At 47.1% G+C, this 22,699-nt stretch overlaps 1 protein-coding gene across 3 annotated transcripts in view; it reads left to right on the top strand.

Moving 5' to 3' along the window:
• The first annotated feature begins 3,578 nt into the window (after positions 1-3,578).
• FCHSD2 (FCH and double SH3 domains 2) overlaps positions 3,579-22,699 on the top strand; it is a 259,190-nt gene continuing 240,069 nt past the window's right edge. The window contains exons 1-2 of one of the 3 annotated variants that reach the window (XM_061149638.1): positions 3,579-3,624; positions 18,408-18,505. In XM_061149638.1, the coding sequence (XP_061005621.1) occupies positions 3,610-3,624; positions 18,408-18,505 (113 nt within the window). In that variant the 5' untranslated portion in view covers positions 3,579-3,609. Of the gene's footprint in view, positions 3,625-16,482; positions 16,618-17,783; positions 17,806-18,407; positions 18,506-22,699 lie in introns of those variants that run through there. The other 2 variants (XM_061149628.1, XM_061149647.1) reach the window with 2 other exon arrangements.

Here is a 22,699-nt window from a genome sequence, read left to right as displayed (position 1 = left end):
AGAATTTTCCACAGTTTGTGGTGATCCACACAGTCAAAGGCTTTGGTCTAGTCAATAAAGCAGAAGTAGATATTTTTTCTGGAACTCTCTTGCTTTTTCTATGATCCAACGGATGTTGGCAATTTGATCTCTGGTTCCTCTGCCTTTTCTAAATCCAGCTTGAACACCTGGAAGTTCATGGTTCACGTATTGCTGAAGCCTGGCTTGGAGAATTTTGAGCATTACTTTACTAGCATGTGAGGTGAGTGAAACTGTGCAGTAGCTTGAGCATTCTTTGGCATTGCCTTTCTTTGGGATTGGAATGAAAACTGACCCTTTCCAGTCCTGTGGCCACTGCTGAGTTTTCCAAATTTGCTGGCATAGTGAGTGCAGTACTTTCACAGCATCATCTTTTAGGATTTGAAATAGCTCAACTGGAATTCCATCACCTCCACTAGCTTTGTTTGTAGTGATGCTTCCTAAGACCCACTTGACTTTGCATTCCAGGAGGTCTGGCTCTAGGTAAGTGATCACACCATCGTGATTATCTGGGTTGTGAAGATGTTTTTTGTATATTTCTTCTGTGTATGCTTGTCACCTCTTCTTAATATCTTCTGCTTCTCTTAGGTCCATACCATTTCTGTCCTTTATTGAGCCCATCTTTGCATGACATATTCCCTTGGTATCTCTAATTTTCTTGAAGAGATCTCTAGTCTTTCCCATTCTATTGTGATGCTGTATGTCCTCATGAATTGCTCTGAATGAGCCGCTGATTAATGGGCTCTGGAAGAGATGATGTCCAGGGTCTGAGCCAGCTCTGCTGTCCCAAAGCCATGAAATGATGGCCCATTAGGTATTCTGTCTTCTCCTTTGCTCCACTGTGTGTGGGGAGAGATGGCATATCTGCCTGTTCCATCCAGCTCTAGGTTCTCAGCTTCTACTCCTCCCTGGGTATCTCTGAACATCGTATCTCTGGTCCCAGCCCCATCTCCAGACCCCACTCTTCCAGAGATGCCACTCTCTGACTCTGTAGTTGGGTACCCAGGAGTCAACACACTTGCCCCATCCCCCTACCTACTAACTGCATGAACTTAGGCAGAGCATTGAGCTTTTCTGGGCCTCCGTCTTATCACCTGTACAATGGAGATATATTAGAGGAATGTTAGGAGAATCAAAGGAGATCCCACCTGCAGAATGTCTTCCCTGACCTGTCAGAATGGCTCAGGTGCCTTTGCTGGCTCCCCAGTTCTGCCTCCCTCCCTCAGGCCAAATCCACACTGTGTGGTCATTGTCTCTCCATGCATCCATCCCCCACCAGACTGGGGACTCCTTAAGGCCATAAGTCCCCAGGGCCTAATAGAGTCTTCACAAATGAAGGTCATGGGAAACTTGTTGAGCAACATGTGAATACAGCCTGAGGGAAAGGCGAAGGGTTGTGTAGAAGTCTGGGAGTCTGATTTTGGAAGGACCTTGAGAGCAGGCAAGAATGGTAGGTAGGAATACAGAAAGCTGCTTGCAGCCCTGCTCTCACTTCTCTGATTGGTTAATTTATCTGTGAAGATCCATGAGAAGCAATTTCTTCCCTGAGAAAGCTGGTCATCTGTGCACATGATGCACTCCACTGTAGAACGCTTTACATGTTTGTCTCTCTCCTCACGATGTGCTGAGTTCCCTGAAGACAAGACCTTGTTGGATCTCATTATGAAAGTGAAAGTGAAAGTCGTGTCTGACTCTCTGCGACCCCACGGACTATAGGTCTATACAGTCCATGGACTTCTCCAGGACTATACAGTCCATGGAATTCTCCAGGCCAGAAAGATGGAGTGGGTAGCCTTTCCCTTCTCCAGGGAATCGTCCCAACCCAGGGATTGAACTGAGGTCTCCCACATTGCAGGCGGATTCTTTACCAGCTGAGCCACAAGCATTAGATCCAGTGTGAGTACAGAAAACGTTGTGGAGAGAAAAAAATAGATGGAGGCAATGATTTCTGAATCTGACATGGGGTTGAATTGCCTCATCTTTAATGACTCTCCCAGCCTTAGCTCAGTTGGTAAAGAATCTGCCTGCAATGCAGGGGACCCAGGTTCAATTCCTGGATCAGAAAGATCCCCTGGAGAAGGAAATGGCAACCTACTCCAGTATTCTTGCCTGGGAAATCCCATGGACAGAGGAGCCTGGCAAGCTATAGTCCATGGGGTCGCAAGAGTTGGACATGACTTAGCGACTAAACCACCACCACCAACCTTGGGGGTGAAACTAAGTTACCAAGCAGTTGTCTTCCTTCGAGAGGCACAGGAGGGTTAATTTAAGTATGACCAGTGAGGACTGGTAAAGAGTTGTGAGAATATATTCCCAAACTCCATTTTTGAGCTCGGACTTTTCTCTGTTGAGGGAAGGCTATAGAAGCCAGACTCTTAAATATAAAAGGTCCCTGAATAAACCAAAGATGTTTTTCAAGCCCTTGATCTGAGCCTGTTTACTTGTATCTTAGACATTAATTTTACACCCTTGGCGACCTGGTTGTAGACAGTTTAAAGGTTAATTGGTAGCCAGCTTGGGGGTGAGAAGTTGCTGTTGTGGTCAAGTGGGTGGGCACTCACCAAGGCAGCAAAGAAGCAACACCGTCTGATGGGGGCAGTGAAAGGCAGACAGAAGAACAAAACATTAGACAGGCAAAAACACGTACGAGCAACACAGATTGGGACTATTTAGTTCAGGTTGGGCTAAGTCACTCAGTCATGTCTGACTGCAACCCTGTGGACTGTAGCCTGCCAGGCTCCTCTGTCCATAGGATTCTCTGGGAAAGAACATTGGAGTGGGTTGTCCTTGCCTCCTCCAGGGGATCTTCCCAACCCAGGAATCAAACTTGCATCCCTTAAGTCTCCTACATTGGCAATCGTGTTCTTTACCACTAGCACCACCTGGGAAGCCCTTTTAGTTCAAGTCAGGCCTCCCTAAAATCAATGCCCTGGGTATGTCACTGCTTCTGCTCTGGGGAAATCCCTTTCTGGACCTCAGTCTCATAGGGCTTCCCAGGTGGTGCTAGTGGTAAAGAACCTGCCTGCAAAGCAGGAGACGTAAGAGTCACAGGTTTGATCCCTGGGTCAGGAGGACCCCCTAAAGAGGATGGATACCACTCCAGTATTCTTGTCTGGAGAAGCTGCAAAGAGTTGGACATGACTGGAGTGACTTAGAATGCATGCATGGTCCCCACCTGTAAAACAGACAGGCTCCATCAAAGGCTCTGAATGTTCATAATTCTGTAGGAGTTCCCTCATGTGAGGCTGTTCACTTCACAACTATACAGGTCAAATGAGGTCAAGACTCCAATCTCCAGGATTTTGGGTAATTAGGCTTTCCTGCCGCAAATCCCCAAGTGTGGAGACTGTCCTTAGGGGGAACCCACCACCAAACCTGTCTGGACTGGGCCCCCAGAAAAAAGAAAACTGCCAGGAGCTGGCATAGAGCCCGCAGCCCATGGTCGGCTTGCTGCCTAGGGAAGGGGTGAAAAGGAAGCCTGACTCTGAGTGAAACGGAAGTGCCTGAGGTCTGACAGTTGCTCTCAGCGTTCTGCAGCCAGGAGGGAAGTAAAACTGTCTGGGCACCTGGCAGCTTCCACCCTGAAAGCCCATGGGACAGCAACAGGTGAGAGCATAAGTGCGTTCTCTGGTTCAGAGCTGGGGCCCATGCTGGTGGGGGTGTGGGTGGGAGACAGAGGTCCCTGGAGAACAGGGAGATATTCACAGCCTAGTGGGTGCTGAAAAGCTGTCAACAGAGAGCACCTAATCCACCCTGGGGCTCAGGGAGAGCTCCAGAGCAGGTTAAGTGACAGAGGTCACTTAACCTGCCCAAGGTCACAGAGCTAAAAAGCAGTCCCACTGCACCAGAGACTTGAAAGTAAGAGGAGTTCAGAAAAAGACACAGCTAAATAGAAATCTAGTCAGCTTGTGCTTAGTTGCTTAGCGCTGGCATCAAGATCTTAACACGGCCATGGAGACCTAGAGGCAGGAAGATTAATTCTGATCTGGGAGAAGGAGGAAGGTTTTCCAGGAGCAGGGATTTTGAGTAGAAGTTTGGAGGATGAATATGAGTTTATCAGGCAGAGAAGAGGAGGGAAAGGAGAGGGAAGGTGGAGGGAACAGCAAGTTCAGAAATGTCAAGTTGCTAAAAGAACCTGATGAGGTCTGGAGAGGTATGTATAAATGTGTTTGGAACAAAAGGCACCTAAAATGGTGAGAGTGAGAAGTAAGTCCCGGTAGATCAGCAGGGGTCATGTGGTGAAAGGCCTAGAAAATCACATTAAGAAGCCTGGGCTTCATCTGGAGGATAGGAGGAGCCTCAGAAGAGTCTTGAGCCACATGAGGGCAGAGGATAGGAGACAGCTGGGTTGGAGGAGAGGCAGGAATGCTGGCAAGGAGGCAGTGACAGAACATTGAGAGTATTAGGTCACTGTCAGACCCAACCCCTGTTGAGAAATTGAAACTTTTTAGGAGACTACAGAGGTATGGAGGAAATGAGAACTGAAACCTGGGCCCTGTTACGGCTGCGGTCTGGGCAGGTGTGCTTAGTAAGGGAAGTGAAAGGGTTTGGCTGATTGGCAGCCCAATCCTGAGGAAGGTGTGAGAGTTTGTGAGGGAATGTGGGAGACTTGTCCTGGGGCGAGAGCCCTGCTCCAGGCTAAGGCAGTGTTAGGTGCCACGTCCAAGGAGGCAGAGAGGCACCTGCCACTGACACTGTGCAGCCCTCCAGGTCCCTGCCCCTCAGAGATCTCACTTCCTTCTGCCAAGCCTTTGCTCAGATGTCTCTTGAGATAAGCTTTTTGTCCCTCTCCTCCCTGCCTTTCCAGCATCCTGTGATTCCCCATCAGGCCCTGCCTGGTCCTCCAGGGAACCTTCTCTGGTCAGAGCAGGTCCCTGACTTCCCACCCTGCCTGAGCGGTGGCCTGGCCATGCCCTGCCTTGAGGCATGTCTTGTTCTGTGGCCTTGGTTCACTACTCCAGTCACTGTTACCTTGCAGCAAGTGCCCCTCTCTCATCTGACTCTTCCCACAAGAGTGCATTTAGAGAGTGACAGTCATAATCAGACCCTGGGGCCCTCAAAGAAGCCACATTGCACTTGTTTGTCCTAGAGCAGGTGCATGGGAGGGCTGTTCATAGGCCACGCTGGTTGGCTCTTTGTTCTGGAGAAAGTCTCGGCCTGACTGAGTCAAATAGGCAGGTCTTGGTGGAGGGTCCCGTATTCTTTTTTGTAGTCTCTCTTTTTTTTTTAAAAAAAAAAGATTGAAGTATAGTTGATATACAATATGATGTAAGTCACAGGTATACAATATAGTGATTCACAATTTTAAAGGTTATACTTCATTTATAGTTATTATAAAATATTGGCTATATTCCAACCTTGTAGCTTATTTTATACATAACAGTTTGTATTATGCCTATCCATCCATACATTGCCCCTCCCCCTCCTCTCTCCCCACTGGTTTGCTCTCTACATCTGTGAGTGTTCCTTTTCTGTTATTTTTACGAGTTTGTTATATTTTCTAGATTCTAGTTTCCACATATAAGTGATATCATTTGATATTTGTCTTTGTCTGATTTATTACACTTATAATAGTATAATAGTCAGGAGGCTAGCAAGAAGCAATTCACTTCTAAGGGTTCAACAGAAGGGACTTAATGAAGGGACTGCTGTATTGAGACGCGGGCTGGTGAATGGAACAAATGAAAAATGGTGAGGCACCCACTCAGAGGCTAGGGCTGAAAGGAGGGACGGGAGTCCCATCACTGGAGCTGTGAGAGGTGGGCCTGCCAAGAAGAAACGGGATCAAGGAGGTCAGAGGGGAGGCAGCAAAGAAGGGAGGGAGCAAAGGGGGAAAGCCCAACCTCTCTCTCCTCTCACCCTCTGGTCTCCTGTCATTTCTCATCATAAAAACCCAAGTAGAAGCCAGTTAGCAAGGGTGCCTTGTGATGCAGCCCACAGGGATCAACCTCTTGCAGGGCTGAGGGTCGGGGTCGGGGTGCAAATAGAGGATAACCATCTCCGGAGATGCATGAAAAATTGTCACCCAGGTGGAATATCTGGATGATCCCTATGGCTTTGACCCAGTCATTTCTCTGTGATCAGTGCTGGGTTGGAGAAGGCTTTCCTTATTGCCCTAGAAAGAAAGGGCCAAACTTCATGTTTACCTTCCTATTGCTATCATCTAGAAAGCACTGTCTGGGGATTTGGAGAATAACAGAGCCACAAGGGTCTCAAACATAACCATGTGTTTTGCTGAAAGTTTTAACTTTCGTTTCAGGTTCAAAGGATTTGTTAACAAAAGAAACCACTTGTTATACACAAGTAAACAATTCCAATATTTAATAGAGAATTATCTATCTTACTTTCAGTATACAGTCACTAAAAAAAAGAGAATCAATATCTAATAGAGAATTATCTATTTTACTTCCAATAAACAATCATTAAAAGGAAAGAGAAATAGAAAACTAAAGGAGAGTAATAGTACATACATCACCAAATTGGGTTTTGACCGACATCCATATTCAAACAGTGCTGAGAAGTCCCGTGTAACAGCAATCTGGAGTCCCAGTTCGGGAAAAGTCCCGGGCAGTGTGTCTACTCCATGAGTGAGACTTCAAAATTGTAGTTTGGGGGTTCCCCCTTATAATCCCAGGCTGCAAACTGATATCATCATCAGAGAAAACTTCAGCTCTGGTTTATGTTAATCTTTCTTATAGTGCTATTTGTTTTGTTTTGCAAATCTTGGAATGTTGTTAAGCCCAGCATGGGTGGCCAGAACCCCTCCAGGGGCTCAACAATTCCAAGATCTGTCCCCTATCTAATCTGTGGTGCCAGGTGGCCGGTATTCACAGTAGGCAGGTAGTCAGGACAGTGTCCAGGCACGTCAGAAGCAAGGTCAGAGGCCTGCTCTGCTTCCTCAGTCTCTGAAGCCTGAACAAGACTTTTGTTGTTCAGTCACTCAGTTGTGTCTGACTCTTTGCGACCCCATGGACTACAGCATGCCAGGCTTCCCTGTCAATCATCATCTCCCAGAGTTTACTCAAGCTCATGTCCATTGAGTCAGCAATGCCACCCAACCATCTCATCTTCTGTTGTCCCCTTCTCCTCCTGCCTTTGATCTTTCCTAGCATCAGGGTCTTTTCCAAAGAGTCGGTTCTTTGCATCAGGTAGCCAAAATATTGGAGCTTCAGCTTCAGCATCAGTCCTTCCAATGAACATTCAGGGTTGATTTCCTTTAGGACTGATTGATTTGATCTTCTTGCAGTCCAAGGGACTCTCAAGAGTCTTCTCTAGCACCACCGTTCAAAGGCATGGATTCTTTGGTGCTCAGCGTTTTTTTTGTCTAGCTCTCACATCCATACATAGCTACTGGAAAAACTATAGCTTTGACTATATTTACATTTGTAGGTAAAATAATGTCTCTGCTTTTTAACACGCTGTTTAGGTTTGTCATTGCTTTTCTTCCAGGGAGCAAGCATCTTTTAATTTCATGGCTGCAGTCACCATCCACAGTGATTCCCTAACACCACGCCAACATACACCATGCCTGAGAGAGAGAGAGAGCTGGGCCCCAGGTCACAGGGCCAATGTGAGATAAATAGTGTCCAGATTATACAGTGAAGACCACATAGCTAGAAAGCAGTAGAGCCACAATTCAAACCAGTTAGCCTGACTTGTTTGAATTTTGGACAGAGGAGCCTGGTGGGCCACAGTCCATGGGGTCGCAAAGTGTCTGTCGGACACAACTGAGTGACTAAGCACAGCACAGTCTGACTTAGAACTTAACCCAAGCTCTTAGCCATGACCCCAAGCTAAATGCCCAACATACAGGGAGGAAAGCAATGGAGTTAGTGAGACCCAGCCCAAGGTGCCTTGTCCTCAGACCTACCCTCTGTCCCCTTTGTGGTTCATGCACTCACAAGCCTCCCCCTGTGGGGAGGAGCAGTGAAGTCACTACCCAGTGTACCTTGTGAGGACAGAGGGCTCAACAGAAACAGACGACAGGCCTGAATAGGCCCTCAGGCAACACCCTTCCTTAGGGAGCTGTACTGGGCCTTCTATTCTAATATCTGGCTGCCCACACTGAACACTCCACTGCTGGTAAGCCTCAGGTTCTTCAAGCTTTCAAATCCATCCATCCATCCATCCAAGATTCCTTGTCCTAAGTGCTGGGAACACACTGACAAATAAAATCTCCTCCCAGAGATCTATAGGGATGGGTAGCACTGATAGGATGGGTGAGATAGGGAATGCACATGCTTATTACAGAGTGTGAGAAACACCCTAAAGGGGTATCACTTTTCCAAAAAAAATTATTTTAAATTTTATTTATTTTTGGCCGGGCTGGGTCTTCTCATTGCAGTGGCTTCTCTAGTTGCATAGCATGGACTCTAGGTGTGTGGGCTTCCCTAGTTACAGCATGCAGGCTCAGTAGTTGTGGCTCGTGGGCACTAGAGGGTGGCTTAGTTGCCTCACGGCATGGATCTTACTGGACGGGATTGAACTTGTGTCCCCTGCATTGGTAGGCAGATTCCTAACCACTGGACCACCAGGTAAGCCCAACACTTTTCAAAATTTAGAGCAAACATCAAAGTGGGACACCCATGGAAGACCACAGTTCACCTCTGCAGACTGATTTCCCAGGATTCACTACTCAGGCTGTTCCTAAACATGGCTCAGGCCCATCCAGCCTGCGGTTTCTGCTCTCTCTCACTGTTCCTTTCCTGGGAATGTCCACCTCCCATGCATCAAAGCCCACTTCCGGTTCAGCCTTCTGAGTCCCCTCTTTTAGACAGAGGGAGCTTCCCCATTTGGAGCTAGCACAGCTAGCTTTGGAATTTCTTACTCATGCTCAAACAATAGTGAAGCAATTCTTGATCTTGTTTCTCCATCTGTAGCTCCTGTTAATTCAATTTTTCATTTTCTCCTCCCTGGATACTACACTTACTCTAAAAGTTTGAAAGTTTGGCAGCCCAGTTTTCGAGAGAGGTTGGGTGAGGCCAGAGACTATGACAGAGTTGTTAATCATTTGGATACTGGAATTGCGATCCTGCTTCTAACTGTGTGATTACGAGGAAGTTACTTAACCTCTCTGAACCTCTGTTTTCCCATCCTTAGTGAAGTGAAAGTCACTCAGTCATGTTTGACTCTTTGCGACCCCATGGACTATAGAGTCCATGGAGTTCTCCAGGCCAGAATACTGGAGTGGGTAGCCTTTCCTTTCTCCAGGGGATCTTCCCAACCCAGGGTTTGAACCCAGGTCTCGTGCATTGCAGGTGGACTCTACCAACTGAGCTATCAGGGAAGCCCTTCCCATCCTTAAAGTCAGGATAATTGGTGTTGTGAGAATCAGTGAGTTAATATAGTCAAAGCCCTCAGGGCTGTGCCTGGTACTCCATCAGTGTGTAAGAAATGTTAGCTGTTATTATTATAGCTATCGTGAGGGGCCAGGCCAATGTGCTTGTAAACAACTCCTCACACCCAAGCAAAGCTTGTGCAGATATACAGAGAGGCTCAACACACAGCCATACTTTGAGATGAGGCTGGGTGGGTAACTGTAACCTCATTTTAGAGATGGGCATAGGCTCAGACAAGGCAGGGGCATTCATTCATCTAACAAATATTTATGGGCAATTTCCGCATGTCAGGCCTCTCTTCCCACACAAAGATTTCTGAATCCTCAGGGGAGGGGATGAAGGTATTGTGTTTTAAACAAGCACCCTTAGGTGATTCTCAGCTGAGGCAAGTCTGAGAAAAACACATCCCAGGATACTAGGGCAAGCATCTTGCCAGATTCCAAATTTGGAACTGGGTTTGATAGGAAACACCATCTTCTGGTGGCAGATTTGTGTATCAGTTTAAGAGCACAGACCCTGGAGCCTTGATTAACAGGGTACAAATCCTAGTTTGCATTACCCTTAGCGACTGCAGGGTAAAACGTGGCCAATAATATTACCTACTTCAAAGTTGTTGTGAGAATTACATTAATTATTTATGTGACATGCTGACACATAGCAGCTATTATGAAGTGTGAGCTATTATGATTACTGTGCCCAGTGTAGATAAGCATCAGAGAAGGCAGGGGTGGTGGATTTGACACTTCTTACCCCAGGATTGGCTCTGACTACAGTGTTGGCGTGTTTGTCTCTTCAGGGAGATTCACCACCTGCTCCCTTCCGCTGGAAGAGCTTTCCTGAGCCAGGGAATTCCCTCTCATAGCAACTGACAGCAGCTTCCAACATTCTGATGCCACACACACTGCCTGCAGCAACATGGCAAGAATTAGATCCCATCGTGGGGCCAAGGCTGGACCGGGGAAGACAGATGAGTTTAGGGATTGGAGCTGTCCATTTAGGAGGGCTGAAAACCAGAGAGGGAGTACAGGTCCTGGGGAAGCTTCTCTCCATACACTGGGCCAACTTTGGTTGAGAGCGGCGCTCAGCTCACCCATGCCACAGTACGCTGGTGTGTGGATGGATGTGTTGCAGACAGGCAAAGGGTGGGTTCCCAGGGAGAAGGCAGGACGCCAGGGCCTCTGCCAGCCCTCCAGGACACTCATTTTGGCCTACCGCCCCCCAGCAGGGAGCAGGCAAGCATGTTCTGTTTTGGAATTAACTAGGCAAGCTGTGGGAAAGTAAGCAGCAGGCTTCCTAAGCTGAATAGGATCTGCTCCCACCACAGGTCAGTGCACGGTGGTTACAGAGCTGTCCTTCCCCATTACAACTCTCTCCCCTGGTCCCTGCCTGACTCCCCATCCCCCAGCTCAGCCTGGAGGGTCTTCTCCGTGGAAGAGGCTCCCAGATGGCTAGCATCCCATGCCTTCCAGGCTGGGAAGCCCCAGTGTCACAGAAGAGGAAATGAAGGCTGAGGGAGGGCAGGGACTTCCCGGGTCCTCACGGTGAGTCAGGGCAAAACCAAGACTGTAGCTGGGCTCAACCTCCTCCCACGGGAATTCCTCTTTTTGTGTTTTATTATTATTTTTTTAAACTTGCAAACAAAACCAGAATGAAAATGCAGGGAAGCTGAAGGAAAACACATGCACACACAGAGGAAACTCATGTTTGTAGGCCAGGATGTTGTAGGCATTTTATATAAACATTCCCATTTAATTCCCATCACAACCCTGCAAAAAATCATTATTCTCCTTTTATAGACAAGGGAACTTGGTTTAAAAAAGGTTTTAGGACTTGGTCAAGAACCCAAAGCTAGACAGAGGAGGAGCTGAACATCTGACCCAGGTTTGCTGACCCCAAATCCCTGTGCTGTCCACCCAAACCTGTTTTACCCATTGGTCCAGCTTCACAGAGTGGTAATCACAGTGCAGCTCCCAGTGGGAAGCCCTGGTCAGCATCCCACATGGCAGTCATTCAGCCTTTGTGAATGTATCCCAGGTTGGGTAGTCACTTGCTTACATAGCTCCCCAGCCCTTTACAGATCATGTACCTGTTATTTCATTTGACCTGCACCCACCCACCGAGGAGAAACACAGGACAGAATCTGCAATGTGCCAAAGGTCACACTCTGCAAGTGCCTGGTAGAGATAGGACTAGACCTGTGGCTTCCTGCCTCTTGATGTCAAAATCATGTGATGGTTAGCTCCTATTATAGCCCTGGCACTGTCTCCTCGCCTCCACCCCGAGCTGTAATACTCCTTGACAGGGGCACTGACAGAGCACGTAATTCCCTACCCCAGTGCCTATCTCTCAGGGACTCACCTCTGGCCTTAAATCCCTGCTACCTGACTCTCCTGGGCTGACCTGCATGTCCTGACTTTACTGCTATGCCTTTGGTTCATATGTTGAGATTGCGGGCTGCTGCAGTACAGGGCCTGGTGTATACTCCAGATAGCTGCTTACAACTGAGCCCAGAATAAGGGGCTTATTGATGCTGGATGGAATCTAAGATCTAGTTCTGCCACAGACTCACTTTGTGCCCTAGGAAGCCTCTGCCCTCTTCTTGTGGCTACTGATTTTGAAGCCTCACTCCAGTGGGCTGTGATTCTCTGTCTGAGAGCTGTGGAGGAGACAGGCTCATTTCTACATCAGGCTTAACAGAGGCTTGTATGAGAGATGCCTCAGGCAGGAGCAAAAACCAGTGTGTGTGTGAGCTGGAGACAGAGGGGTAAAGGTGACTAGGGTAGAAGGGAGGTGAATGGGGGTGGAGGTCACAGACAGCATTGTCTGCAACAGCATCCCCAGGTCAGCTTGCAGGGGCAGGGTGCAGGGCTCAGGCAGGAAATAGCTGGCATCTGGAGGGGCAGACAGGTAGTCCTGAGAAGTCTGCAACAATGTGAGTGGGGGATAATGACAAAGCAGGGAAGGGTGTAGAGGAGGCTTTGAATCCCCACTACAGGAAGGGGTGCCTTGGTGCATAATGGGAAGATGGGATGGTGGCCACCTTCTCTGGAGAAAGCCTTGAATGGAGTACCAACCTGTCGTGGGTGTCCATTCTGGGGTGCTGGGGTGGGTGAGGTGGGGTGCTGTTCCATGCTAGCCATGCTCAAGTGCTGCTGCATACTTTACCTGAGGTTTCTCCTGGGAGGCCTGTGGAATACTAGAATAGCTCACCTTTCAATGCCCACTCTTATATCTGTACCAGGCCAACTTTCAGTTCTGGCTCTGACTTAAATTTAGAATCACATTCCTTCCAGGAGACTATATAGCTGCAGGCATGCTCAAGGGAGAGCACAGCTTCAGAGCCAGAGGTAGTCAGGGGCCAGGCCTGACTCTCCTGTCCTAACCGTGTGACCTTGGGTAGGTCATTTTACTTCTGGGCCTCAGTTTGTGAAATCTGTGAAATGGGTCACATGTTTGCTAGGGGTTGTTGTGAGGGTTAGAAGCAATGAAAATAATATGTTTAGTTCAGAGCTTGAAACATGGAAGAGGCAAAATAAATGGTAGCTATTATTAATTCCTTCCCAGGGTAAGAATCCTATCTGTGGCCTCCTCAAAGGAAGGGAGCCAGTACCTGGTTGCACAGTCACAGGGACAGAGGAGCTCACTCCCTCCAGGGGCCACTCTGCCTGGAAAACGTCCTTTAGATGCAGCTGAGACCTGTACCAGTTCTGTCTCCAGGGCCACAGGAAAGTTCTGTGGCATTTCCCCCAAAGAATCTCAAGAGATCTGACTATAACAGAGTGCTTGCTTGCATTGCAGGAGCAAGGCTCTGGAAGTCCCCAGCCTGGTTCAAAGGGGACATTTTAGTCAGGCTTACATGTTATAGAAATCTCTTTCTCTATCCCTGTGGAGTCTGGAACATATGGATTGTACCCTCCCAAGTCTGCTTTTTTTTCTTGGGTGAACTCTCCCAATTTCTTGAACACTTCTCATAGAGGCAACCTCAGGCAGTGCAGTGGTAAAAGAATCCACCTGCCAATGCACGAGATGGGAGTTTGATGCCTGGGTCGGGAAGATCATCTGGAGAAGGAAATGGCTACCCACTCCAGTATTCCTGCCTGGGAAATCCCACGGACAGAGGAGCCTGGCGGGCTACAGTCCACAGGGTCACAGAGAGTCGGACACAACTGAGTGGCTGAGCATGCATAGAGGCAAACAGGAGAACTGAGTTCTGGTCCCAAATCCATCACTTCAGGGCAAGTCACTTATCTTCACCGAGCCTCTGGTTCCTCATTTGTAAAATGAAGAAAACAACACTCTCTCATAGGATGATAGTGAAGGTTAGCTTGGAAAAGTAATATAGAAGTCTGGGGTTGGGAAAAGGCACTTGGTAAATATTAAATACATTTTAAAAGAAACCACATTTTTGAGAAATGTTAGCAAGTTAGCCCATCTGGTGTTGCCTCTTAGCTTCTTACAACACCTGTAAAGGAAATCATTCCAGAAAGTCAGTGCCAATTCCTGGCTTCAGAATAAGGGCAAATCAGGTGGAGGGTACCCTCCTCAATCCATTAAGTCAAGTCCCAGGGTTTGGCTTCAGCTGTGAAGAGCTTACTAGGTTCCAGGCTCATTCACTTACCTTACTCTGCAATTGTGGATCAAGGCCTAGAGAAGGCTTAGCAGACCAGTGATAGAGACTGGATCCCAAAGTTCCCAACATCCAGCACTTTTATATGTCTAGTGCTCACTTCCAATAAAGAGAGGTGAAGGGAGGATAATTTCTGGACCAGGCTAGTTGTAACCTTTTGTGTGCAGGACACTGCATCTGGGCAAGCAGTTACCCCCTTTCTCCCCACTAGCCCAGTGTCATTCATGGAATGGTCAGTCTGGAACTCAGCCACGGTGAAGGCCCAGGCTGATTCTTCCTTGTTCACCCTTGTGTCCCCAGTGTCTGGTCCAAGGCTGGGCACAAAGCAGGACCTTAGCAAATACTTTTTGGATAAATGATGAATCAGCCAGCATGTATTAAACACTATACGAGAGGCCCTGTGGTAGGAGAAATTTTATTTAATATAACAAGCCTGTGAAGCTGGTTTTAGATGCCCATTTTACAAGCGAGGAAATACAGGTTGAAAGAGATGAACTGACTAGGTCAAGGCCTCACAATGAACTGCTGGTGGAACTCAGCCTAAGCCCAGCCTGCTACCTCCACCCTAGGCACTAGCTGCCAGCCCCACAGAGGCCAGGGAGCTGGGCTTCCACCCACTTGTCCCCTTGCCCCAGGTCTTCCCAGATACTAATTGAGGACTCTGATAAAGGGTTCACTTCTGAATGGCCTCAAGGAAACCAGAAATAGTCTTCCAATTCCTATACAGGTTAATCTGACTCAAGCATAGCTCTGATTCTATCAATTTTGTATTCAAGAATCTAGGCTAACAATGTAAACAATCTAGGTTGTTCCATCTTCCTAATAGCTGGCCAAGAGGCTTTGGTCAAGTTATTTGGGTTTCTCCAGGCTTCACTCACTTTCCTCTTTTGCCTGACCCCGCTTCTGAGAACAGGTGTTTGAGACCCCAACTTCTGATAAACTGGGGCATTCTAATTCACCCTCCACACATCCCTATGACTCTGGAAGAGAGGTGTTTTTCATTTTTCTAAGGACTTCAAGGGAGGCTGATATCTCTACACCCAGATGGTCTGAATAGAGGAGGAAGACGGAGTCCGGGGAGCAGACCAGAGCATCCTCGTTGGGAGATGAGGAAGCCTGAGCTCACCCAAACAGCTAGGCGCAGGCAGAATGGACTGGCACCCAGAGTGGGCTGGCACCTAGAGGTCCTGACTCTCATTCAAGAGCTTCCTCCACTGCCCCTGGAGCCTTCTTTACTTTTCCTCTTGATTATCTGCACCTGTTTCTCTGAACCCTCGAGAACACTTAGTTACCCAGAGATTCTACTCCTGCTGTGTAACCTTCATAAAGTCTCCACTCCTCTGGCCTTTCATCTGTGAAATGGGGGATGGGATGGGTCCTGGCCTTAACGACCTCACGCTCTTTGACTTGGACGACATGTAGCAGACGACAGATTTTTCCTTTGCAGGGCAACTAGTTCCCCTCGCCCTCACCCAAGCCAGGCACCCGGGGCCGCTGCGAAAGGACTCGTCCACGCTCGCTCCTAGGTGCCTTGGCCCGCCAGGCTCATCTGCACGAGAGGGTAGGGGTGTTGGAGGACCATGAAGCAAAAAAGGCACCCTGCTACTCCCGCAAACAAATAGGCATGGTGCCTACTCCCTCCCCCTCCCTGCCACATTGTAACTAACACACACTCAGACACACCACACACACGAGTGGGCGTCAGGAGAAGACGGCGGCTTACGCGCGTGCGTCGGCGCTGAGCCCTCTCCCGCTCACGTGCGCGCCCCCGCCGGCGGCGCGCACCGCGGCAGGCAGGCGGGAAAGCGCGCGGGAAGCCCCCGGCTGGCTCCCACTGTGGGGGAGGGGGGACAGGAGGCGTTTGGAACGTGCCATTCTCGGAGAGAACGGGGGGGCGGATTTCCGTTTTGCGATAGCGTAGTTACCCCTCTCATTCGCCGACCGATCTGTTAGCTCCCTCCGTTCCCCGCCGCGATACGGAGCCCCAAGCCGCGGCCGCGCTCCCTCCCAGAAGCCTGGCCCGGCCCCTCGAGCCCCGCTGTGGCCTAAGCTGTCCCCTCCGCCGCCGGAGTGGGGCGCTGCGCTGCGCGTTGAGGCCGGAAATTCCCGCGGCCTGAGTGGAGGAACCGAAGCACAGAGCGCGGCGCCGCCTACCACCTCCCGGGGCCGGGCAGAGAGGGTCGGGCTGCCTTAGTGGGGGTGGGAGGGCCGCGTGTGAGGAACCGCGGAGCCGGCGGCGGGTGGGGAGGCGCGGAGGGCAGGGGACGGGACCACAGGGTTGCTGCTTCAGAGGTGCTGGGAGACCCTGCGCCCCTGCAGCCGGGCCCCCGCCCCCTCGCGGTCTCCGCCTCCTTGCCTCACACACCCCCCGGGCCGCCCGAGCCCAGGCCTTCCCGGGGCTCCTCCTCCTTCTCTTCACACTCACCCTCCGACCCGGGTTCTTCTGCCACCCGCCGGCCTTGCAGCTTCCCGGGCGAGTCCTCGTTCTCAGGCTCTTCTTACACACACACACAAGCACACGCCCGCTCCCGGGGCGGCCCTCTCCTCTCGACCCTCCTTTTCCTCTCCTCACTTACGCCGCCGTGGGAGGAGGATTGATGTCCCTTCAGCATCATGCAGCCGCCGCCGAGGAAGGTGAGGATGCAGCTGGGGGTCTTTGAGGTTTTGGGCGGGGATGCGTACAAGGAACGCGGCTGGGGCGACCGCGGCGCCCCCTCCCGCTTTGCGCAGGGGGCCGTGACCGCCGTCGTCTCGGGCTTGTCACTCACTTGCCGCCGGTTCCTGGAGGGGGGCGCGCGTGTTTGGTGCCTTCGCGGTGGAGGGGCGGCCGTGGCTTGTCCCCTCCACCGCACAGGAGACCACCCCCCCAACCCTAGACATTTCACAAGAGTTTCGAGTGTGCGTGCGTGTGTGTGTGTGTGTGTGTGTGAGCGAGCGCGCATGGCAGTGCTGCTCTCTGCAAAGTGCTTTCTCCGGGGCTGCACCGAGGGGAGGTGGGGGAGCCCCTGCAGCTTTGCAGAGCCTTGTGTTTGTGTGATTGTTTAGTCTGCACCAGGTTTGAGCCCCCCTCTCGCTTGTTGCCACCCTCGCGCATTTGCCGATTTACAGGACGTTTGTTACCAGCCTCGCCTTAAGATTTGGCTCGCTTTTCCCACCGGGCGACCGAAGAGAAGTCGCAATAGCCACCCCACCCCAGGGGAAAACAAGAAATTAAGCATTGAACGGTCCTGCTTTTCTCTTCCCGGTTCCTGCCCCGCCCCTCCGACAAGGGGGAGAGGAAGGTGGTGATTCTGTTCCCAGGAGAGCGAGAACCGGGCCGTGCGTGGCGTGTGCGCCGCGATCTGGGCTTGGGGTGGGAGTGACGAGTGCTCCGGGCTTGTCAGCAGCTTCAGCCCTTCCAGAACTGTTTCAGTGTCCTCTTCCCCAGTTTTTTTCCCAGGGACCGAGGCTGTGTCCTTGTCGTTTCAATCTTGCAGATGGTTGCTGAGTGTCTACTCAGGGCGCTGGGTGGAGGAGGTTGTTCTGTACTCCCCTTGTGGGCAAACATTTGGTGAATGCCTAACTCACTCGTGTCTGCTCCCTCTTCTTTTCTGTTTCTCACCTGGGTTCTCCAAGTGAGTCTTTTTTTTTTTTTTTTTTTTCACACATAGCCCTCCGGTAGCCCTGCTCCGGTGGCGGCGAGGGTTCCAGGCCCACTGTAACCTGAATCCCGGCCTGGCGGGCGAGGCACTGGCCAATTTGCATTTACTGTTCTGTTTGAAGTGGAAACGCCACGGGAACCGGCTTGCTGGGGTGGCTTAAAAGCACTGCATATGCTGGAAGGTCACTTTTGCTTTCTTCTTTGTGAACAAGAGATTGTGATTTGATGTGCTGTCAGCAAGGGCGTCATCCTGGGAGTGTGCTTCTCCTAGCCATTATAGAATAATGTTTGTAGTTGATAGATGCATATAATTTCATGATTGTGTAAATTTCAATCATTAGATATTAGGCATTCTTATGTCTCCTTCTCCCATCTCTGCTCTGCTCACCTCTCCTGATGGTTAATAACCATTAATATTAATCAGGAGATGGTTAATAACCTTTGAATCTTGTTTGGAGGAAATAGAAGACAGACTCTTTTAAAGCTCTAAGAAGACCTAGATAGGTATTGTACATGAAATGAAACGACTGGCAGTTTATTTTACACCTCTTTAATCTGTAATTTTTATACTCATGTACTTTCATTTAGCTTCTGCTTCAGGTTATTTTGGCTAGTTGTTAAAATTAAATATCTGCAGTAAACAAAATTAGGTGGCTAATAACAGGATTGTGGTCCTCAGGGGAGAGGCAAGTAACAGTTATATATTCTGACAAGTATTACATATTTTCCTTAAATAATTTTTTAAAGTTGCGGTAAGCCCTTATAAATATATGATATATTTCAGGTGAAAGTTACACAGGAACTGAAAAACATTCAAGTTGAACAGATGACAAAACTTCAAGCCAAACATCAAGCAGAATGTGATTTGCTTGAAGATATGAGGTAAGGTTATAGTAAATAGTTGGAGAACTTCTATATCTCTGTTTCAAAGAACCTTTGAGTTACCAAGCCCCAGGAACTGATGATGGAATTTCCTTTTGGATTTCCTACTTTAAGGCTATTAGAGCTTTAACTCAGCTAGAAATTGTAACTGGAACTAACACAATACGAACTTTTTTCCTTCAGTGGAGAAACCTATAATGTTCACATACTTTTATGAAAAAGAAGTTCTTACAAATTTATCAAATTATATAAACAGTGAAATGGAAATTCTTATTTAATCCTTCTAGTAAATTGACCTTTCTGCGTTTATTGACCTTAACGATTTCACATGGAATTTTAAACTGACACCTGGTTAATGATTAATATCTGGGGGGTGAGCCAGTCAACCTCAGATGATTGTTAGAACATGACAAATGTAAGTTTGAACATTAAATTTAGTGGGACATATGTTTATCAGATTTTATTGTTAAACTTAACCTAAATCCACAATCAACTAACTTTGAATTTAAAAGATAAGACATCTTGCCAGCATTGTGAAAGTCAATAACTTTCTTTATAGAGGTAATCATGACTCATTTTATTGAAAGAAACACCACTGTTTTAGCAGTTCTATAATACAAACTGACAGCAAACATAATTTTGTAAAGGTTGATTTGCATGTTGAAGCAGAGTAGCTGCCATTCTTATTTCCCTATATTAATGTATTTATTAAATTGAAATTGGGTCTGTAAGCCTTATCAGATTTTTTCCTGTGGCGCACAAAACCTCGTTGATTTCATGAAAAATACCAACTATGTGTTGTCGTAATTAGGTGTTCAGGTAGCTGAATTGTTTGTAGCCCAAAGATTTTTTTTGATAGTTCCTTTTTTTCCCCTCCCATATTTAATTTAGGTAGTGTTTATGAATATTTCTACTATTTACATATCTTTTCAGGGTTTCTAACTAAGCCATATTAATTTAGACTCGTCCAAACTTGGATATACCAAGATCATTGTTTTCTGACTGGAAACTGCTTTTTTTTTTTTACTTACATTTTTACATTGGCATATAGGTGAGTAACGACGTTGTGTTAGTTTCAGGTGAAAACTACTCTATTTTAGTTCTGTATTTGTTTCTTTGCTTTTCTTGTGGCCACAGGGATATTTTTAGACTTAAATAATTCCTGTGCAAGATACCCAAAATTTTTCATATGGTTAAAATTAAGTTTGTAACAACTATTAAGTGAACTAAGGCATTTTATATTTTAGCAGTTTAGGAAGGCAGACTGAGTTTGTAAGTAAAGTTCTTCTGTGGGGTATGAATAGTCAGTAGTCATTGTCCTTTTGATTATAGACTTCTTGTTTGCATTCTTTTCTCTATTTCCCCTATTGCCTCTTCCTTGACTTATGGTCAACTAGATGGACACACAGTTGCTGCTAAGTTGGCATAGGTTGTTGCTCCCGCTGCTGCTGTTTAGTTGTTTGTATTATTCCTGACTTCATTACATTTCACTTGCATTGTTGCGGTAATATCCTAATTATTGCTTTAGTGTTCTCATATCTTCTAATCTTCTCCCAATCTCCATTTAAATCTGTTTTCCACATTGTCATCAGTTAACTTTCTAATAACTATTATATATGAGGTTCTCTGTGGTCTTCTAAATAAAGACCAAACACTTTGTTATAGCATATGTAGCCCTTTGCAACCCAGCTGCAAGCTACAAGCTCCGTTTTCCTGGCTTAGTTACTACCGTTTCATGCCCATTTATCCTTCCTTCTTAATCCTCTGGCTTGGCCACCCAGGACTTCTGGTTATCTAATTGTGTTCTCTACATTCACGCCTTTGTTTGCACCCTCCCGGTTTTCATCTGGCGAATTCTGGTTACCGTTTAAGTTTGTGAGTTTGCTCTTCTCTGTGATCTCAAACGATTTTGATTTTCACACGCTTCTGTCTTCCCCCATCATGTGAATTTATCATTGAAGTCATAGGCTAAGTCTTACTCAGGTTTGTATCTTTGTACTTTTTGTTTAAGCTGGCAGAATTGTTAAGTGGATATAACTGGTTATATTTAAGTGCAGTTTATTAGTTTTTAGGTGATATATTTTATAAGCTCTATTTATAGGGAGCTATAGGTGGTATTGGATCTTCCTGGGTGGTTCAGTGGTAAATAATCTGCTTGTCAATGCAGGAGATGCGCGTTCAGTTCCTGGGTCAGGAAGATTCCCTGGAGAAGGGAATGACAACCTACTCCAGTATTCTTGCCTGGGAAATCCCATGCACAGAGGAGCCTGATGGGCTACAGGCCATAGGGTCGCAAAGGAGTTGGACACAACTTAGTGACTAACAACAATAGGTGGTGTCATTGAGTTGTGTTTTAATTTGACTCATGTAGGCACTTTAAATTGTACTGTGGCTATTTGATGTTGAGTATATCTGTGTGTGTGCATGCTCTTTATGACCCCATGGACTGTAACCCACCAGGTTCCTCTGTTCCTCTGGAATTTTTCCGGTAAGAATACTGGAGTGGGTTGCCATGTCTTCCAGGGAATCTTCCTGACCCAGGGATTGAACCAGATTCTCCTGCATTGGCAGGAGAATTCTTTACTACTGAGCCACCTAGGAAACCTGAGTATATATGTATTTATATATAATATGTAAATACAGTGATTGTTGGTGCACCAAGGATTAATGGGATTCTTTATATTTTAAAGGAGTGTGTTCTCCTTTGTATTAAATAAATGAGACGAATCCCTTCATTCTTATATAGTTGTGAGCAGAATACTATATTACCTTCTAAAACATAACTTTAGATTTCTGATTTACTTTTTTCTCCCTAATGGTAATGCTGAATCGGAAGTTTAAAATTGCCTGTTCTCAATAGTCATAACTTTTATTGCTTGAGGAGAAGATGGTCTGGCTTTTCTGGTCTGTCTTAGCAAGTGGAATGACCTTTTAAAAATTCATTAAAAGTCTCTGAGCTTTGATTTTTATATGTATTTTGTTGTAAAGGATCTTGCCTGCTTTTGCTTTTTTGAGGCTCTCACCACCACCTTCCTCCCCAAAATCCCACAAATAACTCTTCTTCTCACTGATGCATCCCCCACCAGTGTTATACTCAGTTTAAATTACTATGAATTTATTCTCCCCAAATTCAGATAACTTTGATTTTTAACATAAAGAAGTAGACAGAGAAAAAATTTTTGTGACTTAAAAAAAAGTTATGAAAAAAGTCCACAACATATTAAACTGTAAATAGGAAAATTTTATGCTGGGTTATAGCTTCCCTGGTGCCTCAGCAGTGAAAGAATCTGCCTGTAGTGCAGGAGACATGGGTCTGCGTGTTTGATCCCTGGGTGCGGAAGATCCCCTGGAGAAGGAAAAGACAACCCACTCCAGTATTCTTGCCTGGGGACATCCCATGGATAGAGGAGCCTGGTGGACTACAGTCCATGGGGTCATAGAGAGTCAGACACAACTTAGTGACTAAACCACTGTTAGCACCAACCATGGCTAGTTCCCCACTCCCTCTCACCTTGTGGAATTTTGAAAGGAGGCTGATTATGGTATCGTGTTTTTTCCCCATTGCTCTCCTCCCCCTCTTCAGTTTATTTGTTTCAGGGGTTCATGTGGAAGCTGGTGTATTGGGAGTGAAGTATGAGAAGGAAAGATAACTCATTTGTTGTTAATCAGGGACATTCCATGCTTTGGGGAGATTTTATACTGAAGTGTTTCATGTTGACTTTTGCTGTCAGCAGTAGACAAGCACACTTTACTTTCTTTTTAGTTTATTATTAGTTTATTCTCTCTTTGCTTTCTAAGGCCATGTATAAGTACGTTTCTGAATCCTACAGCCTATGTGTTGTTTATTAATATAATGTATTTCTTGTTTATTCTAATGATGTGATAACTCCAGTCAGTAAAGAAAGTTCTTTGAAGGGACCCAGAATAAAAGAACTGCCTTCTTAGCAGACATTTTTAGGTTGTTTTATAATATTTAAAAAATCTTAGAATTTTAGAGTCAGGTGGATACTATGGTATTTGTTGATTTTATAGGTGAAAATGGAAACCAAGTCACAGTTGATAGGAAGTGAATCTTACTGAGGTAGACTCTACCCACTCCAGTATTCTGGCCTGGAGAATGCCATGGACTGAATAGTCCATGGGGTCACAAAGAGTCAGACACTACTGAGTGACTTTCACTTCACTAGACTTGTT

Source organism: Dama dama, chromosome 1 (genome assembly GCF_033118175.1).
Source record: "Dama dama isolate Ldn47 chromosome 1, ASM3311817v1, whole genome shotgun sequence".
Classification (NCBI taxonomy): Eukaryota; Metazoa; Chordata; class Mammalia; order Artiodactyla; family Cervidae; genus Dama; species Dama dama.
The sequence above is the reverse complement of the archived record's forward strand: the minus strand, read 5'-3'. Positions and strand labels throughout refer to the sequence as shown.